The following is a 24,800-nucleotide window of genomic DNA, read 5'->3' on the forward strand; positions in this document are numbered from 1 at the left end:
TTTTAATATCAAAATAATCAAGGATAAAACACAAGCACACTGCTCTTACAATAATTTATTAATGAACATTAATTTTGTTTGTTTAAGAAAATAAAAAAATATATTATATAACTCCCTACTATACACAGATAGGGTAAGGCAAAGACCCAGCCCTAACCACCCTATAGTTTTACCAAGTACTAGCCTCCCCACCCCCCACCCCTAAAACCCTTCTTTTTACCTCTTTGAAATCCATATCCCTTCCATGTGAAGGAGTATGAGTGTTGATTTTTCTAGAAATATTTCAGGCTGTATAACAATATTAGGTATATCTACATGTTAACTTCAATTCAAAGTGTCCTAAGAAGTTATTACGTTCCAAATTCAACACACAATATATAAATAGAAAACATGCTATGTTCTACATTTGTACTTTTTGCCTGAATTGTAATCATAATAAAATGTATTGATTGGCTTAAACCTGCTTGGGGCTGTATGGGCCCGGGGGGCTTTTTGGGAGGTTGGTTTTCTGTCTGTGTACCATTCCGCTGAATGCCATCTGTCAATACTTAAATAATGAGGATCAGTATTCACAGCTTTGTTTTCTGTGTCAACTGGATTTTCTATTGCTTCGTTATTGGGATGGGATTGTAGATCGCCTGATCCCTCGTCTATGACAGCAACCATGTTTAATTCATTATCATCATATATATCATCAGCATTATCTTAAAGAAATTTAAAGATCATTTTATTAGTAATTGGAGTTTAGTGTTGTTACAGTGTGTTTTTTATGGTGAAACACTCTCTCCATTCCTCAAAAACCCATAACAACAACTGTTTTTTTCCCAAATGGAAATAATTTGAGAGTCACACTCTGTTTGACCAATCACCAGTCCTGATCTTAAACACCTGATAGCTAAGATGTGATAACACCCAAAGACTTATAGCATATTATTTTGTCAATTACATCATTCCAGAAAATATCTTAAGTTAACAGTTCCCACACAAGGCATAATGATATTATAGACTTTAAAAAACAATCCACCTTTGTGGGGGAGGTGTGGATATTTTCTTGAATTTGATGCATCCTTAAAGCATGACTCACCATAAGACTGTTTCATCCAATTATTCTCTTTGACAAAGAATGTTTTAAGGTCAGCTTTCGGGATGTAAACCCCAAGTTTAGATAAGGTTTTGGAATCAATAAATCTTGTGCTGAAAATAAGAACATATATAAGTACTTTGATAGTTAACATCACTTGAACTCCTTTATTTTCCAATTAAAACACAATAAGTTAAGTTTGCTTACTTGTTATAACGAGCACCTATCAAAAAACTGTGCAAGGATTCTCCATTGGGTGGGATTCTGTGAGTAAATAAATGATATGATAGCATTAAAAGATCTTTATTCATTTTGGTAATGTCAATTAAAACTGAATGACAATTTAATATCCAGGGTTTACTTACGGCTGATATAGATGTCCACCTTTAAATGGCCTATAATCTTCACCTATATATATTGTAATCAGTGAATAAACAAAATTAAAATTTCAATATTATCTTGCAAGATCAAATTATCTAAAAAAATGTGATGCTACTTACGGATTTTACATAGTCTCTTTTTGGTATTTGCTGACAAAGTAGTCCTTGACAATGATTCAGATGAGCTCACAGAACTTAAAGACTCACAAGAGGAAGACTTCTTACGCAGTAGACTTGATTTAGTTTGTCTTCCATGTTTCATACCTGCTTCTGCTGCAGATACAGGTCTGTTGGCATATGCATACACTGTGCTTGCCGTCTGAGGCCTATACGGTTGCCTTGGTGATTTTCCTACGTCCGGCATTGTCTGATAATCCATAGTGGAATAGCCTGTTGCATGGGGACGCCGTAATGCTGATCCTACCAGGATGTGCTATATGGAAAGTTATATCACATTTAATGTAAAGGTCAAATGAAGAGGACAATCATCTAAATAGGACAGGCCACATTCCATATATATCCCACAAATGCTACAATTCTCTCTCCTAATATAGCCTTTCTCTCTTCTAATATAGCCTTAGCCGTTGATTAAGACAAACATTAAGTTGCAATGAATAATATTAGAAATTATGGCAATTTTACCTGGGAGTCTTTAGAGTTTGTGATATCACCAATTGATATGCATTTATGTGTCAAAGACGTTGACTTGGCGGAGCATGCTGATTTTGTTTTTGTTTGATGTGCTGTTCTCGAATAGCTTCTTGGTGCACTCGAAGAAACTGCAAAATTATAATACAATAGCATATCTTACAAATTGACTATTAGAATATCATCCCATCAGACAAACTCTCATGTTTTTTCCATTTATTACTCAAACTCCTCTTTTTGAAAGTTGTAGGGGAAAAAAAAGCATTTTTTAAATCACTTCTTTTCCAATTTTTCCAAAAAGGTGGAAAAATTATGAAAAGGTTTATTAATTTTTTTTTCATGAATGTTGACGAAAAGAATCGTTTAAAAATGGTTCAATGGGGGATAATTTTTGAGAGAGAGAAAGTTATTACTAAGTTTATTTATCCCGTTTAAGTATTCTAATTAACACAATTATAATCATGGATATCAAATTTAACTCATATTGAGTACCAATGTTTTCAAAAATTATAATAATAATAATGAGATAAGATACAAGGTTAATTACCAATGGATTGACTAAAGTTAAATTTCAATAGTATTGCACTTTTTCTCGTCAGGCAAAACCAAGTCAAAACACACTTGAAGTAAGCTCAAAATCGAGAACATTATTTATTTTAAAAGAAAATATATAAATATAATAAAACATAGAAATGAAAAGAGCAGCAGGCCTGGGTAGAATCATGTTTGCAATTTACTAGTAAGACAAATTTAATAAATTAATGAGGAATTTTTGAGCGTTTTTTCACTCACCTCGAACTTCTTTGCGTCTTTTGTTGACCGACTTGCCAGGTAATTCAAACTCAAAGCGCCTTAGCTGGCTTATACTTGCCTGTAAATCCCTCATTTTACTCTTACTTTTTGAAAAACCTTTAATTTCTAGCAGTATTTCTTGAAAATTCAGCGTTGACTTCCTCCATCATAAAGTCCAAACACAAGCATACCTGAGGCCAAAGAACATGTTGCCTTGGCAACAAGCCAGCTTTGATTTAATCGATAATTTATTAATACTTGACCGATTTGCATGATGGTTGTAATAATTTCAATATATTTGTGGTAGCGATACAAACTAGTACGGAAACTTGAGCTTGATTAAATAGTTAATTTACTAGGTTCGCTTCTATTTTCAAAAGTTCAAACTGAGCTGACTTTATGAAATCATCATTTTTCGCGTTTTGCATTCTGATCATCTAAATCTTACGCATGAATTTGAACAACCGTGAAACGGCGTTTCTTGATAATTCCTGAATACCAAACTGTAAATCAAATTTTGAAAAGCAAATAACGGTCATTATGAGGTTTACAAAAGTTTGCCGAAGCGGAAGTAATGCTGAACGTTTTTTTTTATCCTGAATTTCGCCTTATTAGTAGAGCCTTTTCTAGATTTTATATTTTGTATTATATTGTTATTAGGAAGACCAGGTTGGAAAAAAGCTGAGCTTTACCTGTTATATCCTCAGTAAATAAAGTGTTATTATTATTATTATTTTCACTTCGCCTTTGGCGACCGAGTCATTAACTAAAAATTACTCATAAAGCATTTCCTTAATTTGTTATCAGTGCCGTGGAAAAATAAAAACATAAAGTCTATTTTCTTTCGATTTAGCTTATTTTGTTGGCAGCACAGCGCGGCTAAAAAGCTATCATAGAACCCGTATTGACTATTGGTAGTGGTTTCTGACGAATGACACTGCAATGCTTGATATAATAGCCTGGCTCTAGTGTTGAATATTGTAGACTTTTGCTCCATTAACTATGACTTTTGCTTTCATTTATCGTTTTGATCGTTATTATTTGTTGTGTCCAAGGTCATTATTAGAACGTTCTTGCATACTAAGCAAATCGCGTGTACAATTACATTAAACCTTGGGTTGAAAAAGTGACACGTATTAAATCATAAAGTTAAGAGCTGGAGAGGAGGTTAATTTTTGAATGAAAACCACAAAAAGCTAGAAAAAAAGAGAAAGGCCCAATCTAATATTTCGAAGTGTTTTAGCTTGAATAACCACTCGAGTTTCCACTTCAGATTAGACGAAAAATTGTGCTAATTGTAAAAATTGATTAAAACAATCTAATCTGTCAGCCTGGTCCTTGTGGTGCATATTCTGTTTAATTGGCATCCTGCGGTTTCTTAATAAGAAATACGATCAAAAACACCATGGTCTGTCAAATGCGAGCGTATCAAGAAATACAGCTCACGACGGGTGCTTCGTGCTTCATATTTAATATCAATTGACAGCAGAAAAGCTGGTAAAAATAAAACTTCGCCTGCAGCTATGACTTTCTGTTTCTGTTCGAACTCTCGCTATGTAGACATGGTAGGCAAGGGACATTTGCGAAGTACACTTATGATTCCCAGTTTATATTTCTATCAAAACACGAGTATTTTAGAAGTGATAAAAGATCATTTTCGCGAGTCAGCCATAAATCTCAGAATAGAAGAACGAAAGGAATGTAAAGAAAAGTCTTCAAGAATGGAAACTAATTTGCTCATATGCTGCCATGACTCAGCCCCGGCACATGTGCGAAATAGCTGATTCAATCCTTTTTTATGAATATTTTTTTAATTTTGAAAACAACAATTGTTCTTTTAGTTTCGTGAGTAAAACTGAGACACTCTAGTATTTCATAAAAAAAAGACTCGTCAAATGTCTTCCTTCCTGAGCCAGTTTCCTTTCAATTGTCTTTTTTCACTACCCAGTTGCGAAACAAAGCCAAGCATGTCAGTGAAAGGAAATGCAAAGCGCTCTGTCTAGTAAATACAAGCACAAAGACTTCTTCTTGTTATGTCTTGAAACTCGGCGTAGCTATTTGTTCGAAGTACGAGTCAATTCTATAATCCTCTTATCATGGCTTGAGTATTTTTCGATTCACCGCACACAAACACAAATTGGATTTAATTCTGGAAAACGAATGCAAAAATCATAGGAAGGAAAAAACCATTAAGCTGTCATCAGTTTGAACTAGCTCTTCCCTCGGCTTGAAACGCATTAATTATTTCTGTTTAATGACGATAATTTCCCTGTATTGTAATTGTTTTTGTCAATATTACACTTATCTAGACTCTAAACAAATAAAAACGACCACCTCCAAGCTCGCCTGTCATTCAACAGCTAAACAGGTGTTCAAATCAAGGTTAATAAAGCGTTTCGAAACTATTTCCATCCGTTTGGTTTTAGTATTTAGCTAGTTTCTTATTTTTTTCTGAAAAGTTATAAAATCTACTTATCTTTTGGTCTTAAATGATTATGATCGCGTTGATTAATCGACTGATATATAGTCATACTTACAGTGTCATTGACATAAGACGCACAAAATTAATTAAGGAGCGCATAATTCCTCCGCGGGAACACCGGCTTGAGTAGAGAGACTCTTATAGTAAGACACGACATGTTTTGCTTTCCAATTATCCATCAGCTCAGCATGACATTAACTCATTAATCAAGCCTCAAACAAGATGCTGTTATCCTGCGACGTGCAAACAATGTCACGACAAAGGATCAAAAGCGCGGGAGGTATTCGTTTATTTTAATAAAATGTTAGCAATAAAAAGATAATCAATTTGATTAGTCAATGACTGGAGTTTAATATAGAACTGTATAGGATAAATGCCAAGTGGTATTTGTTCTGACGCTCTCTATTGTCATTGTCTCAGTTTTGGAGTGTGGTTCTAGTTCTCGTGGCGGGACTGTAGCACTAATTGGCTTCATTTGGTCCATTTCGACGAGTGTTCAGAAGTCAACTGGTATTCTTGACATATTCACCTATTATTGAGATCAAGTGTGTTGATGTATGATATACTGATCTGTTGGTAACCGACGACCAGCCAGCCAGTCAGTCACTGACTTCCCGTGTACTTGGGGCACCACAAAATGGAAGGTCTGGCAGCGTTTGTTTCGAAATTCGACGAAAACACCTCCAGAGAAAACAACGAACTCAAGAAAGTGCCACCAAACAATTCTCGTATAAATCCAGAGAAAAAAGATTCCAGCTCAAACACAAACCAGATAAATACTCTTCCCTTCAGCATCGAAGGCATTCTGGGTATTAGTGATAATGGCGCTGCTAAGAGTGTTCGTCAAGATGAAACTAGAATACACTCTACAGAATTCAATCAAGGTAAAACTTATTTCATCCCCAATTGATATTTTATGTCCTCCTTGCTTTAAGTTTCTAAGGAAATGATCAGTAAAGAAAGAAGATGAAAATTTAGTTCAATTCCGTCGCGCTATAGCTGCTAACTGGGTCGACATTTACAATCCTCTACTTCAATGATTATGACATTGTAAATTTTAACCTATTAGCTTATGAAAGACTGGTTTACTTCATCAAAATTAGTCCAAATGTTTGTACAACAATAATATAATGATGAAAATGTCTCGCATATTTAGACTATACTGACGGAATTACAATTTAAAAATGATTAGATAGTAAGCGCGAAAATAATCGTTCATTATCCTTCAATTAAGCACCATGTTTAGTTTGTCAGAGCTTGTGGATTTAATATAAATCATTTTTTCAACTTGAAAATGACTTTTAATGATATCCTTAATCAAAAGTAAAACTGAGCTTTAAGTAAACAAAACCGGACAAAATGACTGAGAGTGAATAACATGCGGTATACTGGGCGCCTGGGAAAGGAAGTGAGTTAGAAAGTATATGGTATATAGCTGTTTGCGTATGGAAAACTGCTTTTGATGCTGTCTATGTCCAAACACATCATTCCCATTCAATTCCATGGTTGACTTATTTACTTGTCCATCAGTTATTCGTAGTTTTCTAGATTCAAGCAGGAGTAGTATAAAATGTAAAAAGAACATCAAAAGGCCTTGCATTTATATCGCTGATTTCAAAATATTTCACATAACTTTTCAGAGCAAGGCCTATCAATAAGAAAACCAGAGAAAAGAAAAAAGAAACTTCCCTTTAAAATCGTACTAAGTTTCCATCAGGATAGAAAACAATATATCTATTTTATATTAAAACTTATACTTGAAAGTTGTTCACTTCATTTTCAAGTTTAATAAGACTAAAGTTTTTTTTTTTGAATATTACTGCACTTCCAGTATTATCTTCGTACTCATAGCGAAAGCAAGCAAGTCATGTCGATTGGCAATTAAGGTATAAATCAGCTATAGCGAGTGTTCATTTGATCAAATCTGCTATTAATTAGACATATTAATTTGCAAAACTGGATTGACTGATGTACTTAGGCTAATGGAGACCTTTTCAATAGAAATGAAATCTAATTGTTATTAACATTTAGAGAGTATTTATTTAAGTGGTACATATATTTAGTAAACTAACCCCTGAAGTCTTCTTGAGCGGACATGTTTTCTACATTCATATAAACGCTCCAGACCGGCATAGAGTCCAATGACTGCCGGATTCCAAGCTTTCGAAAATTTAATTGAACAGTAAAATATTGGTGGACGATTGATTTACTTTTCCATTCAGTTTTCCAAATTAACTTCGTATTTTAAGGCATTTATAACTGCACTGAATCTAAGGGTTGGAAAATTCCTACCAGATTTTCTCCTTCAGGAATTTAAGGTGTAACTCAAATACCATATTATCCATTATTGAGAATAAAGTAAAATTGTGGACAATAATCATTTTATGCTAATATTTACGCTTGTTGAAAACTCCGCCGCCAACTCAAAGATTTTTTTTAGATTTTGCGTATTCTACGAGAATGGTGCTCAGTGTAAAGATCCCCTAAAAGTTCAATTACTGCGATACGTTAGTCTAGATATAATGTATATATCTCACTCGCGGACCGGAAAATATTTAACTCAATAGAGTAAGAAGTTGTCATTTTGAAGAACTTTTACTTAAACATCAATTAGTAAGCGATACCTATCAGCAAGCATACTGCATGAATTAATGGTTGTTAACACAAGTTACCGCTCTATTTATTAATATATCTTTCTTTACGAGAGCTAGAGGACGTAATTCTTCGTTTGATTTCAGACAAAGTTGAATAAGACAAGCGCAGTCTATCAAGAAAAAACTTAGTTCAGTCCTGTATTGTTTTAAAATCGTAGCCACAGTTTTAAAATAAATACTTTTTTACTGATCGCCTCTGTTAGGATAAGAATGCAAAAGCTTTGATTTTTTTTAACAAGTTTGTAGAATCAATTTTATTCGCTTTTTTATTATGAAAATAGTATGGAATTCAATGTCATGTATGTGTGAGGTCGTCAGCCTGCGTGACTATAGTCAAACCCTGAAAATCCATTTATCTCGTGATGCATGTCTTAACGAAGATTAGGAGTTCCGTGAGCCTGATTGAGCCTGATTCAAGTATTGTCGTACATTGTTCCGATCTTTTGCCACGGGCAGAGACTTGGAGGCTGTATACTGTGAACCTCGGCGACCGAGGCGTGATGGCCCAAGGCCACGGAAATATTTTTGACGTTCAATTAATCGTACTGACAGATGGCCTACGAGCAAAAATCAGCGATCATTTGGAGATTCTTAACCCCTAATAGCACAATTCATCGACGGTTATATCAACTTTTCATCGTCATATTTACCGACTTGAACTTATGACTCTGTATCTATTGAGGCCTTTTCGAATAATTATTCAGAATTCATTGAGAGCACATTCCACGCAAAGAGACGTTTCAAATGTTTGAATGAATTGTTTCCGCGATTAGCGATCATTCTGCGCGTCAATGAAATTTTTGGAAAGCCCTGGAACACTGCAATTGACCTACTTTCTTGTACGTTTCTTTCTCGTTGTCAAGGTAAGGACATGTCAAAATGTTCACCCCGAACCCGCGCTCCGAGGAACAGAAAGAACTTCACAGGAGAACAGTTGAGGGAACTAGAAAGGCTTTTTGATCAAACTCATTATCCTGATGCTCTGACGAGAGAAGCTTTGGCCAAGAAACTGGGGCTCTCTGAAGCACGTGTTCAGGTACAGGATGCACATAACACATATACTGTAGTAAAGGATAGCAATGGGTACTTTATAATAATAATATAATAATAATAATAATAATGTCTTTATTAAAGAAATGATAAAATACATATCATTAACGTGATTACAATCATAAAACTAAAAACTGATAAAAAGATACTAATTACTAAAGATTATTCTATTTACAAATGAGTTTTTAAAACGTTGAGAATTAACTCTAGGTCTAATAAAATATGATTTCCTTAAATTATATTTGGACGTTTGTATTTTAGGCGCTATGCTATGCAAAGGATGGTCACTACTAACCGATTTCTTATATAACCTTGTGTCAAATTTATTTAAAAGATCCTGGATATTATAATGGTATGTTGTATAATTTCGTTTGTAACAGCGATCTAAAAAGTTTTGTACGGTGGTAAGCTCCGGAGGTGATGCTCCATAAACACTAAGACCATAAATTAGTTTTGATATAACAATTGTTGAAAATAAATGGTCAACTTCTTTTTGTATATATCCTTCCTTCCTAAGGGATCTTATAACAAATAAAGATTTGTTTATAGCTATAATGGTATCTTTTACATGAAGGTCAAATCTACTATCACTCTGGAAAGTAATACCTAAGATTTTAAGACTGCTACACTGAGGAATATTAGAAATAGGCTGAAAACTAAATTGGTCCATTCCTTTCTTAGTAAAAATTATTTCTTTGCACTTAGTAGGATTGCATGACATACTATTATTTGAGGACCATAACATGAAAGAATTAACATAACTGACTGAATTATCAGTTAGATTTCCATTAACACAGAAAACAGGAGATACAATAGTACTATCGTCTGCATATTTGATTAACACTTCCTCATCAGGACTGGAGGAATCAAATATCTCTAAATCATTAATAAAAATACTGAATAGATATGGTCCACTAACTGTTCCTTGTAATGTCCCTCTATTTATGTTTTTCCAAACTGTTAAATGATTGTTACATATAGTTCGCTGTTTCCGATTATATAAGAAATTTATAAACCAGTTGATTAAGTATGGGTTCAGCGGCATTTGTTTGAGTTTTTCAGAAAGTTTATGATGATTAACATAATCAAAGGCTTTGGAAAAGTCCATACTAAAGACTCTCACAGCTTTACATGTTGTATCATCTAAGGCAGCTAAGACACGATGTTGTAATTTAATCAAAGCGTTAATACAATTTCCTCCTCTCCTGTAAGCAAATTGGTTATTATTCAGATATTCTTCAAATGTATCTCTGCAAAATTTTCTGTAAACCGCTTTTTCAAACTGTCTTGCAATGACAGGGGTAATGTTGATACCTCTGTAGTCTGCATTACTGGTAGGGATGTCTACTTTAGGTAGCGGATTGATGTTCGCTTTTTTCCATATGTCCGGCCAAATAGATGTTTTTAATGATAGATTCCAGCATCTTGTTACCACAGGTGCAAATATATCTGCGAAATCTTTCCAGACCCAAAACGGAATTTGATCTGGCCCGGTTGCAGTTCGTTGTATGTTAGTTAAAGTTTTAAATACTTCCATAACAGATAAAGTTGGTGGTACTACCGCATGATTGCTAGTGTCATGTGATAAATTAGTTGGACCAACATAATCATCATCTGTGCAGAGATTACAGAAATACTCATTTAAGCTGTTAGTACTATCAGCGTCCAAGCAAGGTCGAGGATTTTGTTTCCTATTAGATAACATATCCACTCTCTTCCACCATGTCTTTGATCCTATCTTTCCAGAGCCAAGTTTCGTTTTGTTTTCCTTGATTAACTCAGAGATTCTGTTGTTTAAATTTTGTACGTCGCTGTTTGGATTTCTGCACATCTTTTTAGATCTTTTGTTTAGCAAGAATTTTAACAGCGGGGACATCCAGACTGGGTCTCTCGACGATAATTTTACAGATCGTAATGGAAAGCACTCGTCCATAGCTCTTTTAATGATTTCGTGTAAGGTATTAACAGCATTATTTACTTCATCTGCTTCAAGGACAGGTGACCAGTCAACGCCTTCTAAGTAGTTGTTAAAGGAAATCTTGTTATTCTCTCTGTAGTCTCTGAAAAAGCACTTGAAACGTAGTGGTTTTAATTTTATTCCTGCTGGGAGAATTACACCTTTGTGATCAGTTTTAATAATAGACTTGATGGCATAACATTTCTCAAAAAGCCAAGGTTTGTTAGTAAGACAATTATCAAGCGTTGAGTCTTTGCGTGTTGGAAAGTCCACAAGAGCCGTTATATCAATTAAAGTTTGAAAGTGAACAATATCAAAACGATTAAAATCTCCTCCACATACGACCACACTTTCAGGGTTTCCATTTAGAAAGTCATCAATTAACTTAGATAGATAATTAGCTAACGATTGCTCATCGTAGTTATATTTGGGAGGATGATAAACTCCAATGATAAGCATTATGTCTTTCGATGGTAATTCAACTTTAACACTAAGAACTTCAAATTGATCTGCTCTGTTGACATCGATGACTTTCAAATTATCCCTGATGTAGATTGCAACTCCACCATTCTTTCGTTTGTCGATATTGTTCCAACCTCTGTCCCTACGAAATACTGTAAAATTGTTTATGTAGATAGAAGAATCTGGAATGCTATTTTTGAGATGTGTTTCTGATATAACGCAAACATCAATGTCATTAGCATACAAATCCAATTCCAGTCCAGTAGTTGCGCGAATGTTGTTTTTAGTTTTGGTTAATCCGCATACGTTGAGAAACATAAATTTAGGAACAGGGAATAGTGTTGTGGTATTTGGAGTAGTGTTTATAGTAGTATTTGCAATAGCGCCAATGCTCACATGGTTTCTTCTTGACGATGATGTTTCCACTTGAACCAAATTATTCCAATTCACACCTTGGTTTTCGTCCTGTGTACAATAGCTGTTGTTCTCTTTAGAAGATGGATTGTTGATTGTAGAAATTCTAACTTTAATATTCCTGTTTGATGGTTTACATCCAACCCTTTTTCCTCTTGAATGAAAAAGATCTGTAGTTTTCAAATCCCAGTAATTTGAATCAGTAAGAGTACATGAAGAAGTGCGTCGAATTTTGAAAAGTTTGTCTCTAGAATATTTCATTGTATTCGAAGTGTGTTTTTGAGAGTTTTTATGCAAATTATTCGAAGCTTGAAAGTTTATCGCATGTAGTGGTCCAGGATTTGGTGAAATATCTGAAAAGACAGTGATATCAAAAGGTGGATCGTGGCCAGGAATAAGTAGAGAAGTTTGGCCATGTTTGGTCCATTTACTCGCCGGTAGTCGAGATTTAAAGCAATTACCATTCTTGATATTACACCTGACGAACCTGCCATGAAGTTTTGCAAGAATACTCCATCCAATATTACTGCTAAATGACTTAGTTCCAGTGGAATCATCAATCTTGAATTCAAGTAATGAATACTGTTGAATTTGGAAAGGTCTTTGAAGTAGAGAGGCTAGTAAATATATAGTTAAAAGATTTAAAACCACGGAGCTCAATGTCCGCGTGGCCGCCATCATCGCGCCATACACATACACATACACATACTTTGGGTATACATAGCAAATAAAGGTAAAAAGGGAACGCGTACAGATGTAGGACAACAATGATACTAATGGTACTCGCGTATATAGTAAAGGATAGCAAATAAAGTACCGAGTGTAACAGCAGCAATTGTACCAATGGTGCTTATAGCTAGAAGGGGGTTCACATAGGAGAGAATTGAAGATAAGGGCACACACAGTAAATATGGTAAGATAAGCGCGCATAAGTTAAGCAAAGGACAAGATGGTACTAGGGGTGTCTACCGTAAAGAGGGTGTATAAAACAAAATCTGACGGCAAATAAAATACCAGACATAGAAAGGCATCCATTGGGGAAAATAAGGGTAAAATAAATGGAAGGTGAAGGTGTTTGTCGCATTAGGTTTTGCGTTCCTATACAAGACTGACGAAATGCTGCTCTTAGGTTCAGATTATTAAACATTATCTATGACAACAGCGTTCTTAATACTAAAAAAATATGACACTTGACACTGATGTGATGCGCGTGCCAATAAACGACATAGATTCGTATATCGTGAATAGAGCATCGAATAGCTAACATTGATTATATACGTGATCGATCGAAAGATAGAGTTCAAGTGGAAATGTTAAAAAGGGGAAGAACATATAATCTGTGTCTTCTTACAGGACACAGTATGGAATAACTGACTGAAATGTCGTAGAAAGTTTAAGAAATAATATTAAAAGGGTTCAGGATCAAGCACGCAATCTAGAGTGAAGACAGCCAAAGATATTTGACATACTTGGAACTAAATGAAGGAAATGTTTGACTCTCTGGCATGCATTTTACCAGTTAAAAAGTGATCATCAATCAAGAATGTAGTGGTCGTCATGGAAACATTATGACGTCATCTATTACATGACTTTTAATGGAGGTTTCGTACCAAATTAACTGACCTAGTTTGTAGGAAATTTCCCACGTTCCGATGGACTCTTTTCGAAATTATCTTGGATGTGAGGCTAACATGAAAACACAAAAGAAATCACACTTTTTGTCGGTGGAATTTGTGGCATTTCTTTTGTATTTCCATGTTAGCCTCGCAAAAATAATTTTGAGAAAGGTCCATTAATATAGCTAAGGTATTGACAAACATCTTTGTTGTGGTTGTTGTTAGATTTGGTTTCAAAATAGACGCGCAAAAAGCCGAAGACAAGAGAGTCCAAATCAGAAAGGATTCATAGTTCCAGCCAGCGAATCCTCTTCGACGACTCTGTCACCTCAAAGCCCCGTCAGATCACCCACCGAGACGACGCAAGCATACCCTACGCTACCTCCCTTCCGATACAGAACAACCCCGTATTGTGGCGACCACTTCTGTGCATGTTCAAGGTTTTGTATGAATGGTGTCCCTTCGCCTACCAACGCAACACTCAATCCACAGGATTTGGATTACTATCGCGATTTTCATAGGCATTCGAGTATAGTCAATCTAAGGCTCAAGGCTCGCCATCACCATTCTCCTACCAATACTAACTACTAGACTAGATAGTCACGATACAGGAATGACGAAATGTTACTATACTTAGAGCAGTGAAAAGCTCGGTGCCGTATGCGTGCCGTGTCGCCGTGACGGTGATGTTTTCTAGAATTTTGATTGGCTATTTTTCTCTCTCGTGTAATGTGATTAGTCTGGCAGCGCCGCGACTTTGGCGTGACCATGTGTGCGCCGTGATCTCGCCGTGTTTCGGGCATTTGATTGGATGAAGAGTAAATTATCGCGCAGTGTGATTGGATTGGCGCATACCTTCCCGTGTCATGACCGCGCTCGTGCCGTAAGCTTTTCACAATCATACGAAAACCGCTCTATTGTTTAGTTTAGTTTAGTTTATTTGTCACAATATAAACATATACATTTTATAAAACTTGAGACATACAAATTTTGTGACTGGCGAAGAAAACAGAACTTTCGTCCCAATTGATATTCCCTCTCCATACAATTTACATACAGTACAAACATAATTAACATTAAAATTGACGAGAAAAAACAATAATAAAAAGAAAAACATATCAAAATTTATCAAAATTCGAATTCAAAAGATTTTAAGGTGGTAAGTAATGTTCCATTTTGGAAGCAAAATGGGTGGTCACAAGTTCCTTAAATTTGGATAAGTCAGTCCAGTCGATCGCAGGCACTAAATTAAGGTCTCCGACAAAAATAATTTGGCTGTATTCCGCGGGTGCACATTGAAGTGTAGAGTTCAATTTATCTAGGACATCCCGGTACGCTCACGGTAATGAACGTCCGTACAGTAATTTTCGTACAGCAGAACGAATCTTTTTTTGACCATACTGATTTGCATGTTTTAAAAATGGAATTAGCTTTATTTGATGAATTGCATTAATTATTGCAATTGTGGTGAAACTGATAGCCACGCTACAATGACACAATATTGATGGTTTTCACGGCGGCCATGTTGGAGGAACTTAACAAAAGAATCGCCAATGAATTATTTTGTTATATCCTCCAACATGGCCGCCGTGTCTTTTGTTTTTTAATTCTCTTGGGAATGGTTGGAAACCATCAATAGGTATCTGAAACGAAATAACTTCTTTTTCGTACATTTTTGATGTGAAAGTTTCTATTCATATTTGTTTTCATGTACAGATATTTTGAAAATAAACTTTTTAGCATAAATGAGAATAGCAATGGGCATGTCGTGATGATAGATACTGCTGGCCACACTGACTGCAAATTCGTTTCTTAAAATTATCCTTTTCGTTTGAGATTTGAATGCCTGAATTTTTTATTGTTCATAAATGATACTTACTTTATTCAGACTGAAAATTTAGTCGTTAAGGTTAAGTGGTATTGTAAATTCCAGCTGCCAGATTTTAAAAATGTCAATTTGTAATAAATAAAATGAAACAAACTGTCGGTATTAGCTAGACTTTTTTTGCCCATGGTTGCTAATGTAAGAATTATGTCTGGGCTGGTAAAATACTTTGCTTTTGTTCATGTAAATACTGGCGCCGCATTCCAACAGGTCACCGGATGTTCGTGCTTGTTAAATCAAATTGTCAACTACTCTTTCAATTTAGTGCAGCTGACCTAAGTAGTATGAAGTCGAAGTCGGATGGAAAAACTATTGAGCTCTCACGGATATTACTAAGACATTTCATGCATTCGGGGAAGACATTCTGGTGTCCTTCAGTCGTCAAGCAGTCGGGTCAAGCTCGGAAAAAGACATTTTCAGTAAACATCACGCACAACAGTATTTTTGATTTTGAAATTCTTACTGAAACTTGGACGCACGGTGCATCATTACGCGCATTGCTGCAGGCAATCGATCCGAGTCACAGAATACAATTTGTGATCCTATACTTCAGCAACAATTGCCTGCGATATAGCGCGCAATGCACGCTATTAGTCGAATACAACTAGTGGTTTATCATCAATGCTGCATTCTGATTGGCTATAAGTCATATTATACTAGTAGCGAAAAGTGCCGGCTTTGAAAACCAAAACATTAAATTGAACTTTAATTCAAAACTTGTTTGCATCCGATACTGATATTTGACCGACTTGTTGTCATAGTCATAGCCCATTTGGCCTCGAGGACTAATTGCTAATTAGCCTTTCAGTCATACTGGAACCAAACTAATATGATTACATTACATACTTATTTACACCATACATACATATATGATTGAAGAAATAGACAAAAGTTGCGCACGTGCTCTGTGCACTTATAAAGCACGCGGGGGTTGGCAGAACACAAGAGAATTGTTAGGAGAAGCATGACGTGTAGCGGAATGCTTCTTTACGCTTCTCGAGTGCTCTGCCAATCCCAAGTGTTTTATAGCTCCACACAGCACAGCAAGCAAGATTTTTATTTATTTCATAAAATATGAATTACAATAACCCTTATTTTAGATAGGAATGACGCAACTAAAAGTGCGCAGGCGTGCTGAGTGCTCGATCTCATAAAGCACGCGCTCTCAACCAATCAGAACACTTGATTTATAACAGTCATTTTATAAAGACATATTCGGTAGGAATAAATAAAAGAAAAAGATTCAAAAAGTAATATGATACACATTATAATACCAAATAAGATTTATGTATGTCAAATACATCCATATTTTTATAATATTCAGCTAGGAAAAGGAGTGAAAATATAACCACAGTGAATATCATTCTCGGCATATCTGCTTTCTTCCTTCAGAAAGGCTGTTGAAGGTTTAGCATATTCCATTGCATGCCACACTTCAGGAGATGTAGATGTTTGGTACCAATGTAAATCTACTGCGCTCTAATTGGATGACTTCTCGTAGACGAACCAATGAGCGATGTGATTCACTCGAACCACTGTGACGTCATTACCCATGCCACTCACCAGTGATTTGTTGCTATGGCAAACCAGGAATCAATACTGAGAGGACGCATTGCCCATTTATTATAATCATCTGACGAATGGTTTTCCCGATATGTATTTTATAATATATGCAATATTTTTATATCTTATTATAGTATATATTTTATATATTTATTGCAATTGTAATTAGTTTATTAATATATATATAAATATCATTTTTGTTACTATTATTATTATCATTATTATTATTATTATTATCTGAATGGACGAGCCTCAACAGCTTGTCTTGGGTGACTTCATATTTTGACGTCATATCTTTGGTGATGACGCCATATTTCAGTTCATATTTTTGGTGATGACGTCATATTTTAGTTCAGATCTTTGGTGATGACGTCATATTTAAATATCTTGTCTTTGGTGACGTCAAATTTTGATGTCATATCTTTGATGATGACGTCATATTTCAGTTCATATATTTAATGATGACGTCATATTTCAGTAGCTTCTCTTGGGTGATTTTTCTTTCTCGCTCTTCTTCAAGATTCCACCCTGTTTCTTTTCCTTTTTTTCCTTATCCTGAAAATTGCGAAATTCGGTCACAGGTGATTCATTTTATGTAGATTAAACTATTATTACCACGAAGGCATTTTCGTACTCGAGTAAATTGTGCATTAATATGAAAAGGTACGTCAAGATCATGGTACGAAATTCATGACATCCAAGTTGAACTACAGCTTGCGAAATGTTTTGTCATCCAACTACGACAATACTCACGACGTTAAAGACTCATCCTCGTAAATTATCAAATGACACAAGAAAAATGTCCTTTAATGAATCACTTACACATATTACCTAACAACTTATCAGCCAATCAGAAATAAGAGTACTGTTACGGTTCTGTGACGTGATGTGTCGTTCGTTCTAAGTTAGCATGTCGGAGAACCTCTATTTGCATGTGATGGGGAGTTCAGGAATCGAAAACACGACCCCAGATCAGGTGACATGCGAGTGTTCTACCGTTATACTTTCCTCAATTAAGAACAAAATACGATAAACTCACGCTTTTCTCGTTGTTGTTAGAGAATAGCCAGTCCTTGAACCTTGAAGACGATGCCCTGTTGCTGTCGTCTTTCTTGTTCTCTTTCGACTCATCAGTGGTATCTTTCTCGTCATTGACTGACGTAGAGCTTGTGCTGAGCACATGGTAGTTATAATCAATGCCTCGTCGGGATTTTTCTTCTTCTACTTTGAGTCGCTCGTAGTGTTCATATGCCTCTCGTAGAGCAGTCAACATTGGCTCTTCAATCTGAGGGAAAAGCTGATAGACAGAAGTTATGGCTCATGCGCATGGGCGAAACATTTCTAAATAACATGCAATGTTCGAAGCACGTGTGTATTGTCAAGCGTCACCGGTAGACAAAGAGAAAATACTCAAGGGAATGACGAATGTCTGAAATCAATGGAAAATACTCACTTTGCTTAATGACTCAAATAATGGTACAAGTACGAACTTGATGAAACCGATCTGAGCCGTTGCCTTAGTAACCTTGTCACGGTCCATGAAGGGCGCCACTGGAAGTCCTTCTCCTTTTTCGCGGTCACTCTAGTAATAGAAAGTAAAAACTTTCATTTTCATCATAAATCATCATATCATCAGTATTCATCATTATCATCATATTTAATAATCTCATCATGCATGCATCATCGCCATCAACTCTCATCACCACCACCATCATCATCATCATTATCATCAACTATCACCATCATCATCATCACCATCATCATCTTTGTCACCACCATCGTCAACTATCACTACCACCATCATCATCACCATCAACTATCATCACCATCATCATCATCATCGTCTGATTATCATAGTCACGCAGTACCTGTAAAAAGTATTCTTCGAGTAGACAGTCAACCCACGGCTCGGACACTTCCATGGGACGAACTTCATTAGAAATATCACAGCATTTTATAAGAATCATTTTCAACTGAAAATAAATTTGAAATCATTTTAATCGTGCATAGATCTAACAATGACAGGAGAACGATGTATACTCACCGATTTCAAATATTCATCGTTATTAAAGTCAAAAGTATCCAACTTGCTCTTGAAGTTCTCTACGATTTCGCTGTGGCGAGCCATGTCTGTGGCTAGAATCAGCATAATTATTTCCTGCAAAAAAGTATATTTATGTCTTTTCAACTTCAGCTTGCAACGGCGTTGCGACACAGGAAGCAAGAGTGATTACACGGTGTATCAACGGATTCTACTTTTGGTAACGATTGCTGCAACTTGTCTCGCAACGTTTTTCGAATTGCGCTGTAGGTTACGCGCTGCAATGTTGTTGCAAAAAAATAGAGTAAATTGCTCCACCGTGTAATCGTGGATGAGAATTAAATAAAAAACACGTCGGGCCGCCATGTTTTGGTTGACATCACAAAAGACACCAAGACCAAAGTCAACCAAATTGGCGGCTATGACGTCACATGCATTCCAAAAATACATGATTCAATTTGTGTCACAATGAATTTACTATATTGCACGGTGGGTGGGTGTTGTAACGCAACGTCAGAGCTAGTCACGCGACATAAAAATAGTCACGACGTGTCATTACATCAGGTCACTCGGTCACCAGTAGTCACCAGAAATATGTAGAAACTATTTAGGTGTATGTATATATTGGTTGTGTGTGTGTGTGTATTGGGTGTGTGTGTGTATGTATTGGGTGGGTGTGTATGTATTGGGTGGGTGTGTATGTAATTGGGTGTGTGTGTGTATGTATTGGGTGGGTGTGTGTGTATGTATTGGGTGGGTGTGTGTATGTATTGGGTGGGTGTGTGTATGTATTGGGTGTGTGTGTGTATGTATTGGGTGTGTGTGTGTGTGTATGTATTGGGGGGTGGCGGGTGGAGGACGCAAGCTAGGCTTCCATGGCAGCACTACCGGTTAGTTCAATAACAGCAGTTCACGACTACAATGACAATTACCTGTCGTATTTTCTTAAATCTTTCATTACTTATATTCGCGAAAATATTGCATTCCGGCTGAGGAAAGACAAAAGGAAGAATCGTTAGAATAGGTAATTTGAGTCAATAACAAAAGACAAAAAAAGGCATTTCTGCCAAAGTTCAAAAGAGGACTGGTTACAAGATAGTTACCAGTCCTCCTTTAAACTTCGAATATTACCCGTCCAAGAATATCAAATGCAATAGCGGCGTGATGGTTTTCTAGTGGAGAAATGTCATTATAACGAATGGGCAACTCTGTCCTGGCGTTGATCTGGTATCTGAAAGGAATCAACATCGATTTGATCTATTTGAAGCATTGTCAGTCAGTTTGGTAATTAATATGACAGACGTCGTATCCAAGATGGCGTCAGTCACGTCACGTGACGTCACATGACGTCATACTCACGTGTTGTTGTATCCAGGGTGATCTAAATCGTGACAGATACAAGCCGTAAGTAAAATCAGGATGTCCTGTTTCGTTAGTTTTTCTGTCAACTGGCACAAATGAATAGTTGTATACATCTAGAATACACAAACACGAATGAGTTACAAATGAATAAACCAAGAGACACTTGCTGAACGAAAATAGCAGGAATTAGTAAATGACCTACCATCTGAGTGACACAGAAGCAATGGCGAAAGTTGTGGAATGGATTGGTTTTGTAATTGTGTTGAATGCAGGTCTGAGGTGAAAGAAGATTAAGAAGCGATTAAATTAAACCCGCGAAGCAATAGCTAAAATGATATATGCTATCGTAGGACACGACTAGGACACGACTAGAACACGACTAGGACACGACTAGGACACGACTAGGACACGACTAGGACACGACTAGGACACGACTAGGACACGACTAGGACACGACTAGGACACGACTAGGACACGACTAGGACACGACTAGGACACGACTACTAGCCGAATGAATATATTTGCATATCGGAATTTGAATTTGAATAGAATCCCTCTGACATTTCCCGTACACCACGATACTACCCTCAATCAGAAGACCAAATGACGTAACCATTTGTTGGATGGCGGTATAAGATATGTTCAGTTGGAAGAGTAGAAATGAGTACTAGTTCTACTTTTACTTGAGTTTTACAAAGCTTATATTTTACTAGTTTTAACGCCGTTAGCCTTCAGTAAACGACATCGCCTAATTAAAGGAAGAAACGACCGAGCAGGAAATCTTCTTTATCTTATATAGCCTCGTCTTCATGCGAAGGCGTGGCCACTTTTCAACATGGCCGCCATTTCACCGGGAGCCGGGAGGAAATGGAAACAGCAAATAAAAGAGTCTGAGAGGAGATCTCGCTGCGGAAACATTTCATCCAACGTACCAGGAAACGTCTGAGGACATTATGATTGATGTTGAATTCCTCGACCAGGCCAAGCTCTTTGTACATTTGTTCAAAGAGGCAAATCATCTGTTCAAAAGAACATAGAAAGATTTTAGTTCACCTTCAGAAGGAAGACTAGAAGTTGCCCGTGGAGGGAGGGGACGTGGGCATTAGCTTAAAGTATGCTTACTTCATTTGGTTCCCAGTGCCAAATGTTGAATGTCGGTTCTTTGAGATAACGAATGGTTTCTGGACTCAGAGTATACTGGAAGAAAACAAACAAACATATTCGATATTAACAAATATATTCGATATTAATATTTTTTTACTGATGGAAAATTTACCTTTGAATAGCTGGCTACAGGAATGGACGAGTTGATGTAGTTCATATCAGATTTATTCTGGTTGTCCTGGATTGATTGCCAAGTGATTCTTAGAGAGAAATGCAACATCGTCATATTGTGTCTAGAACATTGTTCTTAATGTCTCACGCAGCAGCCATGTTGGGCAGAAGAGGTGCAGCGATTAGTTTCCCAGGAATTAGGAAAGATTTTTGTTTTTCTGGGAATATATTTGTGGGACGCTACTTAGGACAGGTCAAGCTTGGACGAGAGATTCTTGGACGCGCATCAAGTAGATACTTCATGTACAATATATTAATTTATCCAATTTTGATCAATAATTGCGTGTGTGGAAAGCAGCTCGATTTGGAGGACAAAACAAAAGAATGTCAATCAAGAGAATTGGAAACCTATTGTTATGTTTTCAATTTGAGCTGCATTCCGACATCTGCAAGGGGTCTAAAGATCTTATGGACAAATATCTGAAAGACTGTTTAGGAGTAGCCTTTATACTGTAAGTACCAAATCTTATACTGATTACCGCTGTATAGAAAGCACTGTCTTACCGTTCTTGTCTGATCTGCTCTCTGATGTCCGCCACGTCTTTATTGAGGTGTGACAGCCCAATCAATTTCATTGACTCCGCTAAAAAAACACATACATGTAAGCCAATGGGAATAGCCCCTCTGGATAGGTCCCGTATGTGAAGAGACTGGGTACTAACCTTCTATCTTTCCATCGAGTTGCTGCAACCGCGCTTCAGTTTCCAACTTCAAATGTGAAGCTGTAAACGTACTGAAAGAAACAAAAAGCCATCAAAAAAATAATCTATGATCTATCCTGTGAGAACTTTATAACTATATATATATATATATATCGTGTTAAATATGTGTCTTCCCATCGAGCTTCGTGGCTCTTATCATGGCGGGTTTCCTGTGGTGAGGCTAGCAGGGCGTGACCTAACTTCGCCGCGGCCAATCTTTCAGCACAGGCAACCCCCGCATGGGGAAAAGCACATCCATACCTGGTAAAAGACTCGGCTACTTGGCATAGAACACCTTGTAGTGTCTCTTCCTCACCTTGATAAAATAACGACAAAGAACAACACAATCAATATGCTGACCTGTGGCAGACTGACGCAATTTCAACTGTTTTTAACAAATTTACTCACCGTATTTTTGGTTCTTTGGAGACACGCAAACAATGTACGGTGACCTGGATTAATTAAGAAAATAATATGTTCAAGATATAGCGATTTATAATTAGAAACACGACAGTTAAATAAGCCATGATATGTGTACTGTTAAAGTGCATTTTTACCTTGCAGTATTCAACGGCATATTTGGCTCGATAACCACGATACTACCATCTTGAGTCTTGAGGACAAGGTTAGTCCACCTTGAACAAGAAAAAATAAAATTACTCGTCTTCAACACTTTAATAATCTCCTTCCATGTGGAACTTAGTGACTAGTAGTATAGGGAATGGGGGTTCCAGCGCAATCTCAACACGGGCAAGATCCGTATCAAAAATCCACCTACGGACGACCCCCCACTCCAAGTGTGGTTGAGGGCAACAGCGCACTTAAATATATTAGTCTATATATGGAGTGCGAAGAATGTAAAGAGTTCGTTAACGACTTTTGCATAATTTGTCTAAGACCTAAAGTTATCGTACCTAAGCCAGAACCCTTTTGGTGTTGTGGTAAGAAAATGCAAATAGAAGACGACACGTCAGCACAGTGTTACGAGTGTGGTAAGAATATTCGTAATGCCGTACCAAATGCTACCAGAGAGCAGTATTACGCCAATGGAGGTCGTAAGAAAACCCCATACAAAAGAATAAAATACTTTAGGGACTGGATGAGTCATATCCAAGGTTATCGACCGGTATATTTAAGCGACGAAGTAAAGAAGAAAATCATAGACCATTTAGAAGAGCCAACCCCACAAAGCCTACGGAAGACATTGAAAAAATTAAAACTAGGGAAATATTACAAAGCTATTCCCTATCTTTTGTCTGAAATTACCGGTAAGTCTATTCCTGAGGTTTCTGATATGACAAAAGCCGAGTGGATGTTTTGTCGGCTGGATAAGGATATTCCTTATTATCCTGACGTAATTTACGAAATATTTTACAAAATAGACCCCAACCACCCCCTGTTAGGATGGATTCCGAGGCGACAATAACATATTACGCGTAATTCATACGATGAATTTATATTACGCGTAATAATTTGCCAAATAAGGTTATGCAAATAATTTATATTACGCGTAATAATTCGCTAAATGATTCATATTACGCGTAATAATTCGCCAAATAATTCGTATTACGCGTAATAATTCACTGAATTTATATTACGCGTAATAATTCACTGAATTTATATTACGCGTAATTTCTAGACTGACGTTCAATATGTAAATAGAATCCCGTCACGCTCTTTTCGAAGCAGATGTTTACTGAGCAAGCTTTCTTTGAAGCTCTTCTTTTGCCTCCTGGTAGATCTTTTTGCGAGATTCCTCGGAAAGATCTTTTACGACTGTTTTTTTATTCCTTATGTCCGACTTTAGTTTCTCGTACTTTTCCTCTTCAGCTAAGATAAGCGAGAATTCTACGTCGTCTATCTTTCTGTCACGCAAAGCCTTTGAGACGAGGTCAGTGATAGTATTTACTTTAGCCCTTGACAGAGCTATTGTCGTGTCATGCTTGGATATTTTGCTTGACAACTGTTTCATAATACCCGTAGCAAAAGCCGAAATAATACCACAAGCTGCCCCAACGCCGGCCAAAGGAACTCCAACGATTATTCCCGGTCCAGTAAGCGAAGTAGCAACGCCGGAGCCCGTTAACACAACAGAAATGGATCCTGAAGTTATCGCAATCTTATGTAGCGTACTCCGGGCTCTGACGTATTTCTTCCTAACTTTTTCGTAGTGTTTTGCTTGTCCTTCCAAGTAAGCCAGGATTAAGTTCGCTTTATTCAGACGAAAGTTTTCGGCGTTTAGTTCGTTAGGTGTAGTATAGGGAACATCTGGGTACAACTTAGGTGCTGATGGTATAACATCCATTATATATACTAATGTACGACGCTTTTGGGAATGATATCGAGGAGCAGCCACATCACGACAACCGGGATTACT

General features: G+C 36.7%; 3 protein-coding genes and 1 long non-coding RNA gene across 4 annotated transcripts; 1 reads left to right on the forward strand and 3 right to left on the reverse strand.

Annotated features, from left to right (window-relative positions):
- Positions 1-17: 17 nt before the first annotated feature.
- On the reverse strand, positions 18-3,101 carry LOC116286981 (uncharacterized). The gene is made up of 7 exons (XM_031693583.2): positions 2,902-3,101; positions 2,104-2,240; positions 1,582-1,894; positions 1,447-1,489; positions 1,289-1,345; positions 1,085-1,194; positions 18-704 (listed from the first exon to the last, which is right to left on the reverse strand). The coding sequence occupies exons 1-7, from the start codon at positions 2,993-2,995 to the stop codon at positions 394-396; spliced, it is 1,065 nt and encodes a 354-aa protein (XP_031549443.1). The 5' UTR covers positions 2,996-3,101; the 3' UTR covers positions 18-393.
- Positions 3,102-5,593: 2,492 nt separating this feature from the next.
- On the forward strand, positions 5,594-15,529 carry LOC116286984 (dorsal root ganglia homeobox protein). The gene is made up of 4 exons (XM_031693587.2): positions 5,594-5,663; positions 5,804-6,267; positions 8,901-9,073; positions 13,762-15,529. Exons 2-4 carry the CDS (start codon positions 6,021-6,023, stop codon positions 14,125-14,127), a joined length of 786 nt encoding a protein of 261 aa, XP_031549447.1. The 5' UTR covers positions 5,594-5,663; positions 5,804-6,020; the 3' UTR covers positions 14,128-15,529.
- A 1,666-nt stretch (positions 15,530-17,195) lies between these two features.
- On the reverse strand, positions 17,196-22,452 carry LOC116286983 (high affinity cGMP-specific 3',5'-cyclic phosphodiesterase 9A-like). The gene is made up of 14 exons (XM_031693586.2): positions 22,385-22,452; positions 22,227-22,305; positions 21,664-21,751; positions 21,510-21,584; positions 21,320-21,406; positions 20,590-20,661; positions 20,385-20,500; positions 20,157-20,256; positions 19,958-20,014; positions 19,029-19,142; positions 18,853-18,957; positions 18,438-18,566; positions 18,024-18,281; positions 17,196-17,539 (listed from the first exon to the last, which is right to left on the reverse strand). Exons 2-14 carry the CDS (start codon positions 22,295-22,297, stop codon positions 17,459-17,461), a joined length of 1,353 nt encoding a protein of 450 aa, XP_031549446.2. The 5' UTR covers positions 22,298-22,305; positions 22,385-22,452; the 3' UTR covers positions 17,196-17,458.
- A 232-nt stretch (positions 22,453-22,684) lies between these two features.
- LOC148913530 (uncharacterized) lies at positions 22,685-24,411 on the reverse strand. Its single transcript, XR_016119986.1, has 4 exons — positions 23,690-24,411; positions 22,981-23,058; positions 22,832-22,875; positions 22,685-22,739 (listed from the first exon to the last, which is right to left on the reverse strand). It is a non-coding gene; the product is annotated as an uncharacterized LOC148913530 (long non-coding RNA).
- Positions 24,412-24,800: the final 389 nt, after the last annotated feature.

This window comes from Actinia tenebrosa, unplaced genomic scaffold (genome assembly GCF_029948245.1).
Source record: "Actinia tenebrosa isolate PJP-AT-01 unplaced genomic scaffold, QUT_ActTen_1.0 PGA_scaffold0__85_contigs__length_37466705, whole genome shotgun sequence".
Taxonomy (NCBI): Eukaryota; Metazoa; Cnidaria; class Anthozoa; order Actiniaria; family Actiniidae; genus Actinia; species Actinia tenebrosa.

Excerpts from the sequence above, each read along its gene's own strand:
- LOC116286981 (XM_031693583.2), bottom strand. The coding sequence starts at position 2,995 with ATGAGGGATTTACAGGCAAGTATAAGCCAGCTAAGGCGCTTTGAGTTT. Across the intron at positions 2,241-2,901 it reads AAGACGCAAAGAAGTTCGAG|TTTCTTCGAGTGCACCAAGA; the intron begins GTGAGTGAAAAA and ends ATAATTTTGCAG. Across the intron at positions 1,490-1,581 it reads AAAGAGACTATGTAAAATCC|GTGAAGATTATAGGCCATTT; the intron begins GTAAGTAGCATC and ends CAATATATATAG.
- LOC116286984 (XM_031693587.2), top strand. The coding sequence starts at position 6,021 with ATGGAAGGTCTGGCAGCGTTTGTTTCGAAATTCGACGAAAACACCTCC. Across the intron at positions 6,268-8,900 it reads CTCTACAGAATTCAATCAAG|GTAAGGACATGTCAAAATGT; the intron begins GTAAAACTTATT and ends CTCGTTGTCAAG. Across the intron at positions 9,074-13,761 it reads TCTCTGAAGCACGTGTTCAG|ATTTGGTTTCAAAATAGACG; the intron begins GTACAGGATGCA and ends GGTTGTTGTTAG.
- LOC116286983 (XM_031693586.2), bottom strand. The coding sequence starts at position 22,297 with ATGAAATTGATTGGGCTGTCACACCTCAATAAAGACGTGGCGGACATC. Across the intron at positions 20,257-20,384 it reads CACCCTGGATACAACAACAC|ATACCAGATCAACGCCAGGA; the intron begins GTGAGTATGACG and ends GATTCCTTTCAG. Across the intron at positions 18,282-18,437 it reads TATTTGAGTCATTAAGCAAA|CTTTTCCCTCAGATTGAAGA; the intron begins GTGAGTATTTTC and ends TCTGTCTATCAG.